The sequence below is a fragment of the Vipera ursinii genome (genome assembly GCF_947247035.1).
Source record: "Vipera ursinii genome assembly, chromosome: 3".
In the NCBI taxonomy this organism is placed as follows: Eukaryota; Metazoa; Chordata; class Lepidosauria; order Squamata; family Viperidae; genus Vipera; species Vipera ursinii.
In genome coordinates, this window is record NC_139516.1 from 167,793,458 (window position 1) to 167,817,319 (window position 23,862).

Sequence of the window (23,862 nt, forward strand, 5' to 3'; positions counted from 1 at the left end):
GTCAGCTTCAGTGTGGCTCAAGGCAGAAAACAGTTATACAATTATAGGACAATAAACTATTCACAAAATTAACAAAATTGGAGATTAGAAAAGTTTAAATAATAAATTTAAAAATATTAATGAAATAAATGGATCGGTCCCCTTGACATTCTTTTGCATCCTAGATGTTTCAAAACAAGGACACATTTTACCCCTAAATCATAATTCATATCAAACATGACTGAAAATATGAGTAATAATAGAAAAATGTTTAACACCACTATGAATTTCACTCCAAACATAGTGAATGGCTGTTTCTACTAAATTATTCTTACAACTATCAACAAGTCAGAGAGAAAGGTGGTCAGATATGCTGCTAATGGGAACCAGGAATAGGAACTAAGAAGATTATCATGCCTCTTAACCCAGTCTTTTAAAGAAAGGCCTAGGGATAAAACCTTCATTTGAGCACCTTATTCTACTTTTTTTAGCATCCTATATCAATATAATGGTTTTAATCTATTTTTCTTTTGGTCCACTGAAGTCATTCCAAAAACATAAAACATATCTTGGAATCATATTTTAATGAATCAATTTTGTTACTCTGAATGCAAAATACTCCACACTTCATTATTAAATAATCTGCAAATCACGTTAGTTCTAACATTCAGAATGCAGATCAGACAAGCATGTTTCAGTTTTGTATTTAAAGGTACTTTTCTGAGTTATATATTATCATTAATCTAAAAGTATAATGAATAATTGGTTCTGTCACTCATAAGAAATCTAGTGACAGTTTTCACAATGTGGGTGAGAGAGATGACAAACCCGATAGAACAACAACAAAACTATAGCTGACTCAGGAATTCTGGGAGTTGAAGTCCATGCGTCATAAGGGAACACCTGCTGCCGGCATCAAGCTCCCTTCGTCCAGTGCGCTCCCACAGGGAGGGTCTTCTCAGGGTACCGCCGGTAAGAGACTGCCGGCGGACAACACCCAGGGATAGGGCCTTCTCAGTGGGTGCGCCTGCCCTCTGGAACCAGCTGCCAGTGGAGCTTAGGACCGCCCCCGACCTCCGTTCGTTCTGCCGGGACCTGAAGACCTGGCTCTTCGAGCTCTCTGGCCCAGGCTGAGAATTTTAATTTTAATTTTAACTGGAGTTTTATTTGTTCAGGGACGGATATAATTTTTTAATCTGTTTCTAACTTTTGTATTTTTTATTTTAATCACCCTGTAAACCACCCTGAGTCCTTCGGGAAAGGGCGGTATATAAATATAATAAAATAAATAAAAAATAAACAAATAAATAAAAGAGCCGAGGTTGCCTACCCCTGCTATAGGGGAAGCACCTGTTGGATTATGGTTATCAGGCCTGCAGAAACAAACTTCTTCCACCTTTCTGTGCTGCCTGGCTTGGCCTGGCCTGATTACCCAAGTAGAGAAGAGGGTTGGTTTTCTCAAGAGGGAAGGAAGAGAACCAGTAAAAAACCTGCTTATATATCTATACCTACGGCTGGAAACTGTTGCTGAGAGCACAGGAGAGCAACTGCAAATGGCTGCTACAGAAAAATGTACCTTCTTGGTTATGCATTTTATTTTGAATGTCTATTTTGAGTTCATAGTTTGGACTGCTCAGACTTCAAAGAATCAGTTTTTGCTTTCAAACCCTGCTCCTGAATGCTCAAAAGATTGGGGAGAGTCAACTTTCAGCAAGTTCTTTTCACTTTTGGGGAATCCAGCATTTGCTTTCTGTTACTTGCTAGCCAGCTTTCTCCTGTTCAGTTTACAAAGGTCTTTGCTGGGCACCTAAAGATGCGGGCAGCCTCTCATTCACAAAATTGTCAGGTTTCCATCTCCCTCCATTATAAAAACAAAACAAAACAAAAACTGAAAGAGAATTTTGTCCTTAAACATTGTCTATAAAAGATGCCTCATTTGAAAATAGCTTATTTGCTGAACTTCTTGTGCTATACTTTACTCTTCCTTTCAATAAATGTTATTCACAAGTTCTAAATGTTTTATTTTTTTAGATAATGTTTCCCCTATCCATATTGCTAGAAGGAAAGTCCAACAGATTTTTAAAGTTGCTTATTTTCTACAAGTTATTTAATTAAACTTTTTGATATATTAATGATTTCATAGCTGTTCATTATTGTTCAGAAAATAACAAATAATCTGTGAAATGGAATTTAAGAATGCTGATGTCTGTGTTACATTTTATAAAGCAAATGGATATGAAAACAAAATGTTCATGATTCATGAAAGACTAAATCACTAAAACTAAAAAAGTTAGTATAATGTAGTGGTTATAAGTAAGTCTGGATTAAATGTGGAGATCTGACTAGACCTATTATAAACCATGAAACCTGGAGACACCAAACCTACTATAAACCAATGAACTTTAATTCAATCACTTTCTCAGCTAAACCTATTGGGTTGAATTCTTGTGATGCTAAAATAAGCCATTATATACATTTCCTTGAACTTTGGAAGAAAGGTGGCATGTAAGTATAATAAATGAATTAAATAAATAGCAAAGGAATATAGTTTAATACTAATATAATCATGTTAAAATTAAAACTGAAAAATGCTATTTTTTTCAAATGTGCTTTTTGGAATATCTAGGCATTCCTAATAAATGGGTAAGCAATTTAGGGACAGAAAGCATAACTGCAATTACCCATTCCTTCATTTCCTTTTCAGAAGACATCTGCTGTATAGCCTTCTTTAACAAAAATCTATTCTAAAGAAATGCAAATCTAAAGAAATAGTTGAAGTTTTCCTTCCTATAACATTTTTGTAAAATGTTTTATATTTTACTCATGAACACTTTATAAGGTTGCAACATAAACCTTTTGTTTCTTTCTATTTTAAAATATGATAATGCCATCACAGAGCAAGGGCAAGAAATGAATGCAATCCCAAACATTTTAGTTTAGCACGTACTCTGGCTAATACTAGTTTATCCCAATGTTTGTAATTCTTTCCTTACAAATCTAAGAATGAGGTGGGAAGCTATCAAATTTTCACCTTGTTTCTTTCTTTTGAAATTAATCATTAAGATAGTGATACTTTTGATGAATTATCTCACACAAGGGCGTGAAGAAAATAGATTCAATAGATACACTTAAAGGATCATTTGTCAATTTAGTATTGACTATTTGGAGTGCTTTAAGACAGGAAGAGAATTCATTTTTTTTAATATAAGTTGTGAAGCCCTGAAGCATCATCTTAAGCTATTTAAAAAGAAATCAATTTTCAGATTGGTAAAAAAGCCTAGAAAAACCTTGATGAACCTAAGTAAACCTGGATCTCTTTCTAATAATATGGCCAGGCAAGTTTAAAATCTACTTCTCAAGAGACATTGTGGGTGGGAAATGTTTGTTGCTACTGTTTAGAATTTGTGGTTATAGCTCCTGAACTGAAGCCATAAATTACTGTCTTAGTACCCAAAACATAATGCCTACTTGCACAAGAATATAAATTAATTACTACTTCTAACAAGAATAAAAGGAAAAGCAGTAGTGCAAACTAGATGTTTATGTATGAGGGAGGAAAATATTAAATCTTGTGATCATGTAAGTTTTGTCCCTATATTTGGAGAACTTCACAAAACAGCCATAACATTGTTCAGCCTCCCCCCCCCCACAAATAATATTACAGCCTCTTTTAAATTATACCAGATGTGTACTTTGTGGCTGTGGAAAGGGAGATTTTACACTGACAGGAATATCTGCCCAATATAAATGTTTTGAGGAAAACTGTAGCAGAAGGAACACAAACAGCTTAACTCCACTCATGGTTCAACTCATATGGTGAATAAAGCTGAGGACCTTCTGGATCTGGGTTCCTAAATATATTTTAAAAAAGCAATAGTGGGGCAACTTCTGAAGAAATCAAATCTGAACCCACAATATTAGTTATGTTAATTTGCTATTGTTGAGTTTGGTTTTTTTTTACCCTGGCTCCTGGTTTGGGTGTTGTCTTTCTGTTTTTTCATGTGATTTTTCAAATATTGTTAGCCACTTTGAATCATGAATTTGAGAAGGTAGCCATATACATTTAATGAATAAACTAAATAAACAAACAAACAGGCCGATAGCCAATATTGCCTTTTTTGGCAAGGCGCTTCAGTGGGTATTAGTTATTCAAATCCATTCTCTCTTGATAAAACTGATTTTTTTTTAAATGCACCTCAGTACAATTGGAGGTTGGACTATGAAACAGAAACTGCCTTGGTCACGGCTATGAGATGACTTGTAGTGGGAAAAAGAAAGGGCGAATATGACCCTGTTTGTCCATCTGGATCTCTTAATGGCTGTCAATATGATCAATCACAGTTTTCATCCTGGACAGGCTGTCAGGTGGGGCATTGTATTACAGAGGTTCCATTTCTATTTAGAAGGCTATTTCCAGAAACTGGTGCTAAGCTTTTAATTCTTCCTTATGGCAGTTGGGTTATGGAGTGGCCCAGGACTCTGTTTATCCTCCATTCTTTTAAATGTCTATTTGAAATTGCTGGGAAAAGTCATCCAACAATATGAACTGAGGTGCCATTAATATGAAAGCCAGCTCTACCCTTTCCTTTCATCTAACACAATTGAGGCATTTGGTGTTCTGAACTAGTATCTGGACAGGGAATACACTGGATGAAGGCCAATCAACTGAGACACAATCCAGGAAAGATGAAGCTTTTTATGAGTGATGCATCTGTACCACCTGAGTCAGGCTTTGTCTGTTCTGGAGTGGTCCACACTCATCCTAAAGAAGCAGGTTTGCAGTTTGGCAATGTTCCTAGATCCATCACTTGTCACTAGAGATCCAAGTGGCCATAGTGGCAAGGAGAGCCTTTTACTAGCTGTGGCTAACTTAACAACTATAACCTCACTAGGAAAGGGATGGCCTCACAAGTTAGTCACACCCTGGTAACTTTTTAGATAGATTATTACAATGTGTTGTATGTGAGGCTGCCTTCAAAAGGGTGCAGAAACTTCATTACTTCAAAAGAAAACAGTTTATAACATATGCTAGTTCTTCACTATTTATACTGGCTGCTCAAGCCATTCAAACTTATTATTAATAAACTACAGCCCATACTGGACAATGATGCTGCACTTTCTCGGGGATTGGGTGCCAGGTCCATACTTGCATACAGGCAACCATTCACCCTGAGGCAAGTTTTCACAAGTAAAAAAGAAACAAGAAGCTAACATAGGAAGCAGACCCTGCCACAAACCCAAACCTGTCTCCACATCTAATTCAACAATATAATCAAAAGCCTCAACCATATATACAGTACAAATGCTTTTCCTCAAATGTGATACATACAATCATCTGAAAGCAATGTCCTTCCAGATTCTACATAGGACAAAGGGAGCAAACTTTGCACAAAACTGCAGTAACAATGATCATGAGTTTAACATCAGAACTCAAAACTAGGATAAAATAAGAGGAGAGCATTTCAAACTTCCAGGATACTCTACTGCAGATTTCAGTATGACAATTTTGAAAAAATGAGACGGTACCATTAAGCAAACCGTTGCTGCAGTTACAAATATCAAAAGGTTTTGGACTATTTCAAAAGGTCTCAAAAACACAATGTTCTTAAGATGTAACAATAATTATAAATAATATTTATAATCTGTCTCACACGTAATCTGCATTTGTCCTTTCCTTAGCTTTTTCCGAGTCATCCCAATTTAAATTCTATGTCTACTATGCACCTGATGAAGTAAACTGCAGTTCACCAAAGTTTCTTTCCAATAAAATTTGTTAGTTGGAAAAAGGTACTATTAGATTCCTCCTGATTTTTTTTGTGTAAAATCTTTAAGGAATTCAATTCCTATTTTCACAATTCATTCCTCAAATATGGATTTCAGGAAAACTTTAAAAAGAGTTTGAAATTGGTAAAAATATTTTCCTAGGATACTGAACCTGCAAGTTGAGTTAAACTATATACAGGAAGAAAGGCAAAGACAGCCAGTTGGTGTAGTACCAAACTGTAACAAATTGTAGTAGGAAGCTAGAAACAGGGATTCCTGTCTTAGGCACAAAGCCAGGGGGTGACTTTGGCCCAGTCACTCTCTTTCAGCCCTAGGAAGCAGGCAACAGCACACCACTTCTGAAATCTTGCCAAAAAATAACAGGACTTGTCCCAGCAATACAAAAATATAACGGATTGTTTACTAAATAAAAAAAATGTTTTAAATGCCACACTTCAAAAGGCATATCTAATTGCATTATTAATATAGGATTATAATATTTATCATCTTATGAGAGGGATTGTATATCTGAATTCAGAACGTTCTAACATTTTCAAATGCCCTGCCGGCTTTTTCTTCTAGTGACAATACTTTTCTTTTGATATACCACCAAATCCATAGTATCTGGTTCGATCTTTTTTCCCCCTCTCCCTGAAATACAAAGGTTACTCTTTCTCACAAAACTTTATTCATATTCAATTAGAACAGTCCAATTCCTTTATCATTCAAGAACACAGCGGAGATGAGAAGCTGAGATCAATAAGTAAATAATTTCCTGATTCACTGACTAGGCTGTTGACATCAGAAACTGAACATGATATTCAAACCACTTCCATTAGCAACTAGCTTTAACTTACCACAAATTCTATTTAATCAAACATTTAAATAGGACTCCAAGATCTCTCATATAATGCTCTCTGCAATTGTATTCAATTTTTAATCTAGATTTTTTAATGCAATGTACTGTCTTTCATTTTTTTCTATTTCAGTTTTTCCCAACTAAACTTATTTTAATTTCTGCCTATTTGCCTATTTTGGCTTGCTTTATTACTAAAACTTTCCCTAATTGCAGGAATAACTTTTTTTGTTGCATTGCTGCCTTACAGATTTTCAATATATTCTGTAAGAGTTTGGGGGACAAACTCTGTGTTCCTTGATCACGGCCTTTTGCATATATTTTCTCCCCTTTGGAGTTAGGTTGAAGGGAAGCATTTTATCAAAAGTGATTTGAATTGTCCAACTAGAATTTAAATGGCATCAAGATATTCAGTCTGATTTATCCCAATCTATGACAGTCTTTCTCTTTTTAAAACTATCAGTAGAAAAGCATACCTGTTCCAAGATCTACAGACATCATCTCCCTAGCTTCTATTTTATTTTAAACTGAATACAACAGTTTTTCCAAACCTGACTATATGGACCAACTCACACATCCAAACTAGTATGGCCATTGCTAAGAACCCAAGGAGTTATTTATTTATACTAAATGTTATATTCATTAGTAGGAAAAACTTGCAGTGGCAATTAAAATTTTGATCACCTTGAGTACTTTTTTTAAAAAGACAGGCTTAACTACTTTAAAATAACAGATTAAAATTTATATTAGATGGTGCTCTCAAAAATGCACTCATAGCATCTAGAGAAATATGCTGTCTTGGGCACATATATCAGCCTGCAGCAGCAGTCATATAAAAACCATGTGGGCCTTGCAAAGAGTGACAACAATACAATACAACGATACAAAAAATGTAGTCATTAGCGCTATATATGATTAAAGTTCTGATTGTTAAAATATCAGTTTGAAGAAAACGGCATCCAACCCAAAAGATCTTCATCTTTTCACAGTCCACTTTAACTAAGCACTTGTAAACAAATCCCTCAAAGAATAAACCTTTCCAAACACAAAGCCAACAAAACGGTGCACCAGAGCCAGCCAAAAATCTTCTGGAGCTTGGCAGCTATATCCTGAAGCTTCAAACATGCCCTGTGGGTGGCCATGGGTGTTGGCTGCAAAGCTACCAAGTCTGTTTAGTACTGCAATTATATACACATTGTACATTAAATTACTTAGCAACTATATAGCAATTTAAGAAATACCTGCATAAGATTTTTCATTTGGAAATGTACTGCATGCAGTTTAGAAATATTTCTCAGAATGAAATATTTAATTGTTATGCTTCAAAATACTAAAGAATTAGGGCCAAAACCTGTAGGTAATAGGTATCTTGCCTATTAACAGTAGCAGTATAAATATCTGATATTCAATGCATCTATAGAGGTCACATCTTTTATAGAAACTGCATTTTAAAAGCAGGAAGGGAGAAAAAATTTCACAATTCTTTTAAAATATTGGGACTGAAACTCTGAAATATGATAAAAGGCACACGAGCTGACTTCCTCACAAACAATGGCAAAGGAAGGGGAGAGGAGAATAATGAATGAGAAGTTACGAAGAAGCTAGAGTTGCCTTTACTTCAGTTTTAAATAAAAAAGCTGTATTAGCATCTGAGGTAGAATAATTGTGGGGACAAAACTGGAGATAAAAGTATTATATAAATTGTTCTGAGCTTTTCCAGAGAAAAGACAAAGAAATTCAATGAATGAATAAAGAATATATTGTGAAAGTAAGGTAAAATAATATTTGGGGCAGGAACAGGATAGAAAAGTGGCAACACAGGATACTAGGTTTAGGAATATAAAAGCTAACACAATATGTAGCCAGGACAGAACTCAATATGCCTGTATTCAGAAATAAGAGCATATGCCAGTTACCATTCAGAACCTTTATATGTCATTCATTAATATCTGAAAATACTGAGTCACTGCAATTCCCATCAGCAAAGAACTTGCTATTTGAGTCAGTAATTGCTCCAGTCATTAGTTTTTGAAGAGGCATTATAACTAGTTCTTAGTCAATGACTGCCTATTTTAGCAACCATTCAAACTCTAATGGTTCTGAAAAAGTAGTTTTACAATCACTCCTAAAACGTATGATTGTAGCAACCTTGTCCTCACGAGACTGGTATTTGTGTGCTTCACAGCTGGCCTCCGACAAGCAAAGTCAATAGAGAAGCAGGCAATGAATTTTAAGTCATGGTCACCATGCTATATAGTGTAAGGCAGGGGTTCCCAAGCAGGGGTGCGAGATGATATTCCAGGGGGTGCAAAAACTTGAGTTTTCAAAATTATAGTGTATATGCATAATTCGTTGCAGTTATTTCGCACTTTTGTAAGGGGTGCGAGAATATATCAGAAGCGTTGTAGGGATCCAGGGTATAGAAAAGGTTGGGAGCCACAGGTGTAAGGTCATTCACTTAACAACTGCAATAGAACTGATGTCATAAGTCTGCCACAGTCATGTAATGGCTCGCTTGATGACCATTTTAGCAATAGAGTTGCTGGTCCCAATGACTGCAATTATTAAGTGAGGACTATCTATATAATATAACTCCTTACCTATTTTAACATAGCTCTTCTCTATCAGTCATAGCTAAGATGACTTTTATAAAAATTTAATGCCAAAGAATATAGAGCTAAAATGTTAAATTTCTCTGTAAAGGGCAGAGAGACCTATTTGTGGAAACAGTGTTACACTTTTATTCCCAATTCTAATAGTGATTTATATTTATCAAGACAAATATAGACATTTCAAAGATGACACAAGAAATTTAAAACAAAATCACATTATATAGATTTTTTTATAAAATGAAGCGTGTTAAATTGAATAATGCAACTAATACTAGCAATTAAAATGTATGCTAACTGCTAGAAGGCATATTTGATGTACCTGACTGGACTGTGAAGGTAAGACTAAATGAAAACAACTTATATTGTGAAAAACCCTTCCAAGATTTTGGTCGCAATAGGATAGAAGAAATAGAAAACTAACACAACAAAATAGCCAATTAATAGCGAGTGAGTCAAATCATTACACTTACCTTAACATTTATGCATATTTATGTCAGAAATAATTAAGTCGCTATATACTTATGTGTATTATTATATAAGTATTATATATGATGTTATGTAATTATATAATACATAGTATATATTATGAATTTTTGTTAGACTGGATCACCCAAGATGAACAATATAATCCAGCTGGACAAAATATGAGTTTTTTAAAGAGAATACTACACTTTGCTGTTGCTTTATTATGTCAAGTATTTCAGGGACTTCTACTGTTTTTTGTTTCTCCATTATACTATGCTCTCCCTACAAATTCTACAATTTTCACATTTTCTAAAAGAAGTGAAAATAGTGCATTCCAAATCCAAATGCTAGAAATCTACAATCCTTCACCCAATCTGTCATCAACAGATTTTAATAATGTTTTCTGAAAATAAAAATGCAGTATTTCTGCAGAAAACTGATGCAAGGGAATATAAATATATTTGGTTACTTCACAATTTGCTTTTATCTATCAAAGCTAAATAAACACTTTGTAAATTAGCTACCCTCCGAATTAAAACAAGATGCCCTACGCACAGTCACTCATGACAAGGTCATTTAGTCCAACCCATTACTCAATGAAGGATGCACTATATCTGTAACAGATGATCATCCAGCCTTTGTCTGAAGACTTACTATAAAAGAACTTACTATATCATGTGGTAGTCTGTTCCACTGGCTGATAGCTTGTACAGTTACAAAGGTCCTCCCAATGCCTAGTTGAGCTTACTTCCTTATAATTTTTAATCCACTGGTTCTGGCACTGTCCTTTGAGCAATGGAAAGTGTGTCCACTCCCTCTCCTGTATACACATGTTCCTTAAGATATCTGAATTTATCACATTTTCCCTCAGTTCTTTTCAATAGGTTAGTCATGCCTAAAGCCCTCAACTGTTCTCATAGCACTTAGTTTCCCGATCCTTAACCTTGGAAGGCCTCTGCTGAATTAGTCATTGTATTTTTTGCACTGTCCTCAGAGTCAAATAGGAAAATGACTTTCTATGGTTTGGACTCTATGTTCTTGTTAGTGCACCCTAAAATACTGTTTTGTTTTTTAACAGCTGCATCATTAGTTATAATAAATATTAAGTAGCCTCCCATCAAAACATAATGGCACAGAAATGACAGAAGTTATCAGGAGATATATTGAAAAAGTAATATAAGATATAACATGCAGTGATGTAATGCAGGCAGATGATGCAAATTAAGTGGCTCTTGAGCAAAGAAACATTGTTGCGTTTCCTTTAGTAAAATGTTTTCCAACAACCAGTTTAAGGCACCCAGAAACTTGGGGCACACTTTCAAGTGAAAAGATTTAATTCCAAATAAAGATTTAGCACAAAAGTTGAAAGAAAAAAATGAGCAAGTTAACATATCTTCTGGAAAAATGCAACATAGTCCTCAGAATTACCTTGATTCAGGATATTTAGTTAGTGTGGCCAAGCTGCTGGTGTACATGTGCCCACCCACATCAATATGAACTGGTGCATTGGATTTTGTGAGTTGTGCTGGTGTGGGGATGCCTTGATTGTTCAAAGGAGATGCAGGGGACCTAGTGATCAGAGGTCTTGACATATTGGGCCGACTGTCCTGTAAAAAGACACAAAGCATGTTAGGGATCTGATCTATTTTAGGAAAGCTAACAATCATATAATAGTGTTGAATAAAAAAACAGTAATAAAATACTAAACACATTTAGGAGTGAATAAAACAAAAAGTTACCATTAATTTTTATCTTTAGATATAATTTTAAGAACCATTTAGCTTTAAAATTTGAAATTTAGGTGCACTACAATTGTAATGTCCAATAGATATATAGTGGCATTTAAACCTACATGATGGCAAGGTAGTATTTTCAGGCTTTTGGCTAAAAACAAAAACTGATCAATGCTTTATTGCAGTCTGGTTAAGTCATTGAAGTCTACTGATATAATACCCCAGTTCAAAAATATATTTTCCAGGAAGGGGGAGAGGAAGCTGTTTGTTGTGCCCCAAACCCTTCTATCTCCTAAGCAGTTAGAATAGGTAAATACAAACCCTCAGCTCTTCCATTCTGCCAACTCTTCTCTTGAATTTCCAAGTCACATATCACGCAAAGAGTAGAGGAAACACCTGGACTAGCCAACTGTTCATGTACTGTAAAACATGGGGCACCGAAAGCCTTTGAGAAAGACATTTTCCATGTAAGTATTATACAAGTTGTGACAGATGGCCCTCTCTGCCCAAATAAGCCACTATTCCCAGCAGCTTGCCCAAGAAATCTCCAAAAAGGAGCACCACAAGCAAATGCAGATGAAACAAACACCTGTGTCAAACTGGAAATGCAACATCAGTAAAAAGCAAGCAGTAGATATGTGCATAGTAGGGTGGTGCAGAGCAAAAGGAAGCATTCTGCTGAAGCCAGCAAGGCAGACCAGTTTCAAAATTATGGAATGTAAACAGATCTAAATCCGGTCACATTTCTAAGATAGTCTTACTAACTCTTTAACGTATACACTCAATGATGAACTTGGGATATACTGACTGACAATATCAGATATACCCTAGAATTTTCAGGAAGGAAAAGCATCATTTTACAGTAAGCATGATGAAGTACAGTATATTTTGTTCATGTTCCAATTCATTTAGTTGTACAAACAAGTGTTAATAATTTAGTAACATTTAAGGGGAAAAAGGAGCACTTTTTAAGTGACCTTGAGCATATGCACCTTTCTAAAAGTGTAGTCATGTATGTATTATCAGTTAATTTAATGGCAACTCCTGAAAACAACTGTATTTATTTATTTATTAATGGGATTTATATCCTGCCCTATCTCCCGAGGGACTCAGGGCGGCTAACAACAAGAAAACTTAAAGGTCTCTGTACAGTAAATTAAAAAATAAAATTTGAAATAAATTAAAATAAATTAAAGAATAAAGTTAGAATTGTAAATATAATTAAAATCCCTGTCAGTCTAGTTCAGCCAGGTGGAAAAGGAGTGTTTTGAGGCCGCGGCGAAAGGACTGGAGATCTTGGGCCATCCGAAGCTCGGGGGGGAGCTGGTTCCAACAGGGCTGGCGCTCCCACAGAGAAGGCTCTTCCCCTGGGGGTCGCAAGCCGACATTGTCTAGCCGACGGTACCCTGAGGAGGCCTTCTCTGTGTGAGCGTACTGGGCGATGGGAATTCGTTCCCGGCAGCAGATGGTCCTGCAAGTATCCTGGGCCTAAGCCATGTAGGGCTTTAAAGGTAAGAACCAGCACCTTAAATCTCACTCGGAGGGCAACCGGTAGCCAATGCAGCTCACGCAGGAGAGGTGTAATATGGGAGTATCGGGGTGCTCCCATCACTACCCGTGCAGCTGCACTCTGCACCAGTTGAAGCCTCCGGGTGGTCTTCAAGGGTAGCCCCATGTAGAGAGTATATTTGTGTTCATTATAATAATAATAAGTTGGAAGGGACCTTGGAGGTCATCTAGTCCAACCCCCTGCTCAGGCAGGAAACCCTATACCATTTCAGGCAAATGGCTGTCCAGTCTCTTCTTAAAAACTTCCAGTGTTGGAGCATTCACCACTTCTGGAGGCAGGTTGTTCCACTGGTTAATTGTTCTAACTGTCAGGAAGTTTCTCCTTAGTTCTAGGTTGCTTGTCTCCTTGACTAGTTTCCATCCGTTGCTTCTTGTCCTGCTTTCAGGTGCTTTGGAGAATTCACAGGATTGAAGACTAACTCAAAAGATTTACAGGGATTACAGAATAAAAATTATGAAGCAGAACTTCTAGTTCCAAAAAGTGTAATGCTTAAAATAATTCCAAATTTTAAGATTTTTTTTAAAAAAACTATGTCTCCCTCACAATGCATATATCTTTTTTGCTAGAATGACGATGAATCAACCTAAGTGTATGAAGTTGACCTGCATATCAGCTGAATCATTTGGATAATTTCTGGTTAAAACAGGCAAATTCTTCTATTGAACCAGCCATCTATTATAACTGATCACACTATAAGATACTGCAAATAAGGAAATGCATACATAGAAAAAATACTTAACTATAACATTTGATACCATGTTCTTTCAAATCAAAGAAAGAATAACAATTTTATTCCATAACTTAAGGTATGATTAAGGACCCCAGATAAACAACAATGTAACACTAGATCCAAGTAATGAGTCCAAAGAGAACAAACAAGGAAATCTGTGTAAAGAAAAATATATTTTGTTATTTCTACTCATCCCTATTGGCAGACTGCTATGAACATGGAAATGCTGGAAAGACCTATCTGGAAATAAACTAGTTTATTTATCAAGCAATCATTTGTGTAGGAAGACTGTTATCAGCATGTAAGATATGCGCTTATATGTTTAGTATTAGGAATAGGAGATGACACTGATAAAGTGTGAAGTTTGACAATATCAGAGTGAAATTAAATATATTTGGACAAGATGGGAGAAGATTTCATACAAAATGATCACAAGCAAAGAAAAAAAATGCCCTATAGAATAAAAACATGATTTCCTTTATAAAACTTTTTTCAATAGATATAACTGGAGTTCCTGCTGAAGCCTTAATCTTACTATGCAACACAGATAGTCCCTGACATACTTTCAATGACCACTCAAACTTATGACAGTGCTGAAAAAAATGAACTTACACTGACTGATGTTATGGCCCTTTCAGTGCCCCCATGGTCAGGTAATCAAAACTTGGGCCCACCAATACGTAAAATTTCAGGGTACTTCTATTTGCTTTCTGACTGCATCACTTAGTGATGGAAATTCCAGTCCCAACTATGATTGTAAATCAAGGGCTACCTGTAAGAAGGCTCAGGTGATTTACTGAATACCCCCTCATAGGGCCTCATTTTTACTAAGGAGTACAAAACAATGGAGGATACAGAGTGCAGATGGCAAATATTTAATCAGAATATGCTTGAGCACAGATAAATGCATACTATGTTGTAGTTATGGAAATAGGACAAATCAGGAAAATTAGCAATAAATCTTGATTTTCTATTGAGAAACTTATTTAAGTAGAAGTTCACAGACACGACAAAGATAGATCACTTCTTTATTGTGTACAAAAAAAATGAATTTGCGCAATAGAAGAGGATTTGCATGTTGTAGTGCACATTTTAAGATCTATTAGAGATTTAGAGTAGAGGCTTTTTTCCTCCCATTTTTCCAAGTCAAAAGTTATAAGCTTTAGCCCTTATAACTATTTGCCTGCAGTGAATCTCTCAGAAGAGATTTACGGGCAGTTAAAAATATGGCAAGAATTGGTGAAACAAATCAAATGGATTCAGGTTTGGAGAAGCAATGCAATAGGTTTGTGATGGACTTTATAGTCAAGCTTGCTCAAATCTGCACTAAACTGGGTGCTAAACCAGAAGTAGAGAAACTACATGATTATTTATGGAAAGATGAGTTTCCAGCCATTGAGGCCTGAAAAAAACTGGACAGGGACCTTGCAGGCACTGCTTTCTTGATCCTTGCCCTTTATAATTTTTAATAAAGCATGTATGTTACACTGCACAGAAACAGTGGTGAATACCCCAGTAATGGAAACAATGAAATTTATAGAGTTTAAAGTATACATGATACAGTACCTCCTAAAAAGAAATTCTCTGATTCTAGGGTTTTTATCAAGCCTTGTCTCCTAGAATTACCTTCTGGGCCAAAATAATTTGTGTGTGGTGATTGAACAACTACAACAAATTCTGGATGATTTTGTCTGTCATAAACTGGCTTTAGAGATGGTTTCAGCACAAATATTATTTTGGTCAGCCTGGCAGATGGCCTTTTAAGGAGACAATAGGAGAGTCACCCATATTTTGATCTCATGGCAGGTTTTGACACCGTAGTTTACTAAAACCTATTGGGCTACCTCCATGAGTTGGGAAATGGAAGCACTATACTTTAGTGATTGAATTCCTATCCAGGGGAGGATCCCCCACAGTACTGCTAGGGATCTTCTGTTTGGTCCCCCTGCAGCTGTGCTGTATAGTTTCACAAGATTCAATATTATCCCCTTATTTATTATTATTATGCTATTTAATATCCATAATAAACCACTGGAAAAATCATTTAGAGGCTGGAGTGAAGTATCATCAATAAGGAGGTGACACACACCCACTCTTTTCCTTTTGAACCAGAAGTGACAGAAAACTGCTGCATCACTCTGTACAAGATGCAACAGGCTCAATGAGATCCAATACAGGAAGGCTGAATCCCTGGAAGATGGGCAACATTTGGTCAAACAATAGTTATATCCATCAATTGGCCCAATTATATTGTTGGATAGATTGCACTGCCTCTTCAGGACTAGGCATGGGGTTTGGGGATGTTCTTGGATGCCAAATTATTACTTAAGACACTTGTAGACTCAGTGACCAGAGACAGTTCTATATTTCTACCTAGTATAGGTCTGTAGTGTGTGAAGTTAAGGTAAAGTATCAAAGGGTAACTATAACCATTTATATTGTCAAAACAAATTTAATAGAATTGCTTATAATCATTTTTCTAATCATTAGTTATGCCTAAAAATGTTGCCTACCAGTATGACAAATTACTTTACCTGCATTAAGAAAAACTCTGAATTACTGCAAAGCAATGTAAAAATTCAGTAGTAAAAAATCTATAGGAAATCAGGAAAATCCTTTATTTTGCAAGTTGATTTCTCTTTACAGTCATGCATGTGAAAAATGATTTAGCAAGTTTATTATTGTCCAGATCATGTAATCAGTTTCCAATCAACAAGTTCGTATTGTTCACAGCAGTATTGGTTTCTAAAGATTAACATCACTGAGGTTTAAAAGTTATTTAATAAGTCTTCCATTGAAAAAGAATGAAAAATCTATTCAAAGGTCACCCAAAATTGATGAAAAGAAGTTATCATGTAACAGGTTTGTGCAGCATTTTGGATTTGAAGACAAAAGGTGCTTCAGATAGCATATTGGCATCTCTTTTCTCTGAGCAGCTGCAGTGCAATCCTGGGGAAAAAAGCTTAGTTCGAAAGTTGCAGGCAGGTACTGTTTATTGAGCAGAAAAAATCACAATTTGACACTTTGATTTAGTTTATTCTCCAACTTGGTTAAGTTCCAGATTTACTAAACTAATCATTATTCTATTTGATAGCTTACCTTAAAAATAACATACATGAATCATGTTTTTATCTGTAGATATTAACAGAAAGTTCTTTTTGAATAATACAAAACCCACAGCTCTGCAATATTGTCACTTTTTTTTACTATTTTTACTGTTTGTATCCACTGTTTGCCTCCCCAGTATCATGATTTTAAAAGAAAATAGACTTTTTCATTATTTAATTCAACCAATCAATGTCCAGTTCTAATGTTTTAGTCACCCAAAATCTAAAATCAAATTATGTCACTGGCAATAAGGTATATATTTTTCTTTTTTATATAAAAGCAATTCCAACAGGCATCAAGACAGGTTGATATCATATTTTACTGACATAAACTGATTTCACTGCCACAATGTAGGAAAGTGTGTTTACCCAGGTACTTGTATACTTGTCTTGAATTGCATTTCCAAAATATTTTATTCATGAAAATTAATTTCAGAATATGACACAGCTCTCTAAGATAGAAAAAGAGTATTTTGGTTATTATCCTAGATCAAAGTTAATCCTGAAAGAGAATCTGGGTAATCAAGCTAAAAGAGTTTAACTCAAATACACTTTTCCAGGGCAAGTAAGCTCAGACATAAAACATGTAGAAGGCTAAGGAATGCTGATAAGCTGTGAGAGAAAAAAATAAGGTTAATTCCCTAGAAATAAAGTATGTTCATGAAATACTGCCTGTTTTTTCAAAATCTCATTGTCTTTGTAGTGTTGCTCCCTTACCTCACAATTATATCCTAATTGCCTCTTTGACCTCACTAGACACATCCTTTGTATCCAAATACTTGTCTATATCCAATCAAATACCTTGCTGCTGTACAAAATCACATACCGTATTTTCCGGCGTATAAGACGACCCGGCGTATAAGACGACCCCCGACTTTTAAGAAGATTTGCAAGGTTTTTCATCTTATACGCCGGAAAATACTTACATGCCAGTTGCCAAGTGTCCGACACAAGCCCGATTCAGCCCTGTCTGATGCAGATGGTGCAAAGCCTCCCTTTTGAAGCCCAAAGGGGCTTTTCCTTCCACCCACCCATTTGAGAGCACATTTGCAGACGGAGCAGCCGAGCGTCTGGAGCCAAGCCCCACCCAGGAGGCGGTCAGCCAGGTGGGCTCGGAAGACGCGCTGGAGAGGCGGGCTTGGGGCGGCCATGCCGAGGCCGGCTGGCGAGGGCCGCTGCGTGGTCTGCGGGCGAGAGGGGCGCCAGGCCCGCTGGAAGTCCCCGGAAGTTCCTGGAATGGGCTGGCAGGCATGCTCTTTCCCGGCCCGCTGGAAGTCCCCGGAAGTTCCCCAAACTTGGAACGGCCTGGCGGCGGGCGGGCGCTCCCTCCCCGATCCGCTGGGGAGTGTCTCCCAAAGCGCAGCGTCTGGCGGCCAGGAGTCCGTTGGCCTGGTCGCTGGTGAGCTGGCCCGCGGCTAGGGCCGGGGCCCAGGAACCGGTAGCGGGGAAGGAAAGCCGGGCACGGGCTTCTGCGGCTGGTTGCGAGGCCGGATGGGGCCATCTGCCAGGAGAGAAAGTGGGTAGCAGGGCGCGCTCTGCTTATGCTCAGATGCCGCTTGGGTGAGGGTGAGGGGCTTCCTGCCGCTCCCGGGGTCTGGCATTTGCAAGGGGGAGGGGAAGGGGCTTAGAGGCTCTTGGGGGTGGGGAGAGTCACGATGGACGGGGGACTGGACTAAGGAGGCTTGAAGTTGCTTTGCAAGAATGGGGACGCTCGACTGATTTATGTTTTTTTTCCGGCGTATAAGACGACCCCCCAACTTTTGAGAAGATTTTCATGGGTTAAAAAGTCATCTTATACGCCGGAAAATACGGTATACAGAATCTTCTAATTTGCTTACTTCTATAAAGGGATTGTAGATCCTCCTCTCCAGGCTTTGTTATCAATAAAACCAAACTGTGTTTCAATTTGATGTATCCTTTCAGTTTCCAGATAAACTAGAGGCCATATATTATGCTTTAATATTAAAGGTAAAATTTAATATATTTTACAATATCTTTGTAGATTTATAAATGATGTGTTCTAGTCACTTGCTCTCTGTATATATTAGAAAGTACTATAAAAGCTAAAAAAATGGGCTAGATTACTAAATTTGGGGGGGGGGATTTTATACTTTAGCAATTAGCTTTTACTTTTCCTGTTTTCCTGTTTTGAGTAATATTAAGCAGAAAATAATCAGTGACTGTGTAGAAATAATGACTGATGTTGGCCAGTTAATGGTCTGGGTAAATGGAAAATAACTGGAACTACCAGAAGGAAAAGTTGGTGAAATGTACTCTATGGTAGCCAACAGCAATCAGCAGCTCTATTCCTTAACCTGGATAGTTAACATCAGTGGATCTGCTACTGCAAATAAAAGGACATTATAAAAAGCACGCTTGAAAAAAGGATTTTTATTACAATAGAAAACTTCATTTGGAAACTTCATCATGTTGTTTACCATACAACTGTTATGGTTAAAAAATTGTGAAATACTATTCTTAGCCCTGAAGTAATATTGCTTCATTTTCAAGGCCATTACAAAGAGTATAAAATTATTGCTACTTTGCATTTTGCATCCTGGAAACTATTGAGTTTATACAAGACAGCACAAAATCTGCTATCACTGAGGCTAGTTTTACAACGTTTAATTAAACATATTACATTTTAAATAAGTATGCTGCTTATTCTCCGCTATGGTCATTTACAAACCCTATTTTACAGTTTAGTACCTGTGAACTCTACCTTATATTAATCATTTTACCAACCATGGTTAAATAAACCATGGATATGTGATACCTATTTCTGGGTTTTCCTAGTCTCACTGCCAAACAAACAATTTGTAATATTATACTGCATGTTGTATACATTTAAATTTGCCCAAAGACAAAGAAATTGCTGGATGAACCTTACTGTTTTGGAGTGCAAAGTAGCCTGTCTCATGTAGTAGATAGGAATCCTTTCCTCCAGCCAAAGTCAACATCAGTGTACTTTTTAACCAAAAGCAGTAGTCCTGGATTGTACCTAATCTATTAACATTATAAAAAATATTTGTAAACTACCCCAACCTACTGATTTCCTCCCATTTATACCCTTTTGGCCCCCTACACTCTTCAACCTAGACCAGGGGTAGGCAATCTTGGCTCTTTGATGACTCGTGGACTTCAACTCCCAGAATTCCTGAACATAGCATAGCTGGCTCAGGAATTCTGGGAGTTGAAGTCCACGAGTAATCAAAGAGCAAGGTTGCCTACCCCTGACCTAGACCACCCTAACAGACCTTTGACATCATTTTCTACTGACCAATAATACCTCTAGATGATTCCTAACTCTGAACCAATCAGTAGCAACCCCAGATCTTTCTAGTGCTATGTGTCTGGAAAAATAATAGGATTGCTCATTACAACACATCAAGTATTTAAATTAAGTATATACTTTTTATGTTCACTAAGATCATTGTATAAGATAGAGTTATAATTCAAGACCTTTTGTTTCCTGAGAAACTTTCCTGAGTCAGGCAACCAACACATACATGAACGTCTACTTTGTAACACACCAAATTGAAACTACCTAGTAGTCATTGGATTATAGCCTATCAGATACCGCACAATTTCTTAATTTTTTCCAGTCCTATGCAAGTAGTAAGAGCATATGATTGCTCCATGATGGCATCCTACATAGACCATAGATTATAGCAAATAATTTTTGTGGGCCTGAATTACAGCTTTTACTGGAATATGTATCAATAATTGGATGTCTACTGGTCAATTAAAGATACTTTGGGGGATTATTGCAGTCCTGGAAGACAGCTAAAGTCAGATACAAAGGCATACACATAATATATATTAAATCAATTTGCAGATAGAGTTGAAATTCTCAAAAAGGTTTCTTTTGCTTCAGTTAACTGTGAATGTGGTTTATCTGCAACAACAACAAAAATATAGTTACTCAGAAGCTATTATTTTTCTCTAAACAACTCAACCAGCTGTAATTCATCTTGCTAGATCAACACAATTCTATAAATAAATTATAGTGACTACAGGTGAAAGTAACTCTTCTGAAAGCTATTTTTGTGCACTGTCTGTATCTGGAGTTACATTTTTCCACTCCTGAATATAACAAAGAAGATTCTTACACAGATTCTTACACCTATATAGTCACTCATTAATTAATAGAATTAAGAGAACACGCTTCATGTAATGTAAGTAGATGTCAGTGGCTATGACTTTTGGGAGAGGTGAGAAGTGGTTTATAGGTTCAGGAGCAACAATAACAACCACCGACTTTTCCCAGAATATGGACCTGAACCACAAAGGAGGTCCTGTACATATTAGATCTAGTTTTTCGTCTCAGATAAGTTGAAACATGGCTGAGTATAAGGGGAACATTGCTATCTTGGTTATGGTCAGATCACTCTTTGGTTCTGGCACCATGGATCTCTCCGGGGAAAGAATCTTAATGAATCCCTTTAATTTCAAAAGGGAAACTGGGAATTTTTTCCAAAGCCTTGATATGTAGGCTCTGTTCAGTTTTTGATCTCTGGAACAAGGAGGTAAAGACAGTACTTGATAGAAGTGCTTCTGAGATGTCTGGCATTTCCAGGCAGCTTTTTAGTTTACAGAAGATCTCTGGCAATGAAGCATCAAAAGAGGTGTCCAGGGTACCAATGGTATAAAATTGACTATGACAGAACAGGCAAGAGCTCAAATGAATCTACATCACGACCGTAAAAGCAGTGACACGGACTTGCTTTTTTGCTCTTGCTATGTCTGTTGAAAGCTACTTAGCAGCAATGTTTCTTATGTGGCAAAGCTACAAGAAAGATTGCTGGATTACTGCTATGAATTCTCACAGATCTGAAGTAAAAACATTAGTCACATTAGTTTGAGTCTCTGTATTTTGACAAAGTGGACAGATGACCAAGCGCCCAAAGTATGGTCATATTACCATGGGAAGCAACCACTGGAATTTTGAATCCGGATCATAAGTGGCCCCAAGTAGGTCCATCGGAACTTTGAATAATTGCCAAGCAATCTATCGTAGGTTAAGGACTGCCTGCATATTCACTAGATATTATGCAACATATCAGCATTATACAGAGGACACCCATACCGGATTGAGTAGGAAATGTGGAAGAAGTCCTGACCTGATACCTAGAGACTCCTAGCATATGATTATGGAAAAACTCCCTTAGATTTAATCCCAGCAAATGGAGTGGCTGTGTATTTGAAAGCTGATTTCAACTTGCATTTCCTGCTTCTCATGAGCTTTTGCACAATTACATGTTGTGTGCCAATTGTAGCAATTTCTGAAATAGGATACTCTGTCCTTATCACCTTGCATGTGGATTACTGCAGTGTATTTTATATGGGCTTTGAAGGCTACCTGGAAGCTTTTGCTGGTGCAGCATGCAATGCCCTGAATATTTATGGTGTGCCTAGATTTACCTATGTAACTATCACTAATGAGAGAACTGTTCTAGCTGCCAGTTAGCTTCTCTATGCAATTCAAGGTATTGTTTTTCACTTTTAAAAATCTAACATGTCTCAGGACCTAGATATCTCTAGGATTGCTTCTCTGGATTGCTTCTGCCAGTTGACTGATATCAAGTAGAGAACACTTACTAAGACATATGAGATTGAGCCTTCTGATACCTTTCCTACCTTGGAGTATCTGGGCCACTCCCTTTTTATTATGTTTCTGAACAGCTGTAAAAATATGGCTGTTCAAGAAGGCTTTGGGGGGTAGATGAAGACTTTCCTATCCTTAAAGTGTGATGCACTCTATTGGAGATGTTATGTAACTGATTTTAACTGTGATTTGCTGACATTTTACATTATGTAGGTTTGTTGTTACCAATCAGAGCCATTATCATTGAGGGTCAGATAAACCAGAGCAAGTAAACAAGCATATGTATGTATGTATGTATGTATGTATGTATGTATGTATGTATGTTACCCAATGGCATAAACAGCCAATAATCACCAAGGCATCACTTCATTTGGATCAAATGTTTCAATAAAGTTGGCAGCAAATACAAATAATTAGATAAAGTATGCAGAATTATATGCAGCGACAAGATAACATTGTATGAGTAGTAACAATTATGTTACTTTTTAATGATTAAATCTATAACTTACCCTCTATTTTCTAATATTAGCAAGGAAAGATGCAATACTGCAATGCCAACTCTTTAATTTTTATACACACGGTCACATGACGCACATGCACATACAAATGCATGCAAATGTCATCAACTGAATAATTGACATATTTCCTCCACCCAAATTTCTTTTGTTTAAAAACTAATACTCAGATGCCAACATTTTTTCACATATATATGCACAAGGACCATGCAAGCATTATTCTGTGCAAAGGAAATAAGATAGGAGCAGTCTAATCACATCTTGCCACATTAGAATTTCCAACTGTTAATGAAATCATACAGAACTTTAATACCGAAGATTGCATGAAATCAAGAATGAATTAGATAAAAATGTGTATCTATTTTACTTTGTGCATTTGTGTAAATATTCTACAAAATGTACATTTATAACATTTAAACATTTAACACATTTTAAAAGTATTACATGCTTTACTGCATGTGCACATTGCTATCTAAGACACTAGAAAAACTAATTATGGAAGAGCAGAGGCATTCAAGCAATTTCACCCTGCTGTACGCACTAGAACAAATTCTAGTTATGTCCAGATGTTATTGTATACATTACCTGGATTCAAGGTTTGGACTATGATCTTATTAACTATGATCTGTGGAACTGGTCACAATTAACATATAGCGGCATCATGCTAAATCCAAACTAGGCAAACTGCATTGTGTCATAATGCAATATGAATATTTATACAATTTCCATAATGGATTCTAATTTAGCTAAGATATGACAGTTGTCTCTCAAAGTCAAGAGAGGTAGGCATCATTTTGTGCACACTTTCACATAATATGCCACAAAAACAGAAGCTAAGAATATTTAGGACATTTCTAAACATTAACAGAAATGGAATAAGCAGGGTTTTTTTTACTATTGACGATTTTATTTTTCTCTGAATTA

At 36.6% G+C, this 23,862-nt stretch overlaps 1 protein-coding gene across 5 annotated transcripts in view; it reads right to left on the reverse strand.

The window, feature by feature from the left end:
- The window catches only part of KCTD1 (potassium channel tetramerization domain containing 1), a gene marked incomplete at its 5' end in the record, with an annotated part of 47,560 nt that overhangs the window by 12,401 nt on the left and 11,297 nt on the right, over window positions 1–23,862 (reverse strand). For 3 of the 5 annotated variants that reach the window (XM_083360526.1, XM_083360522.1, XM_083360523.1), the window contains one exon: window positions 11,104–11,282. In XM_083360526.1, coding sequence (XP_083216652.1) covers window positions 11,104–11,267 — 164 coding nt within the window. Of the gene's footprint in view, window positions 1–11,103; window positions 11,283–11,729; window positions 11,854–23,862 lie in introns of all 5 variants that reach the window. The other 2 variants (XM_083360524.1, XM_083360525.1) reach the window with 2 other exon arrangements.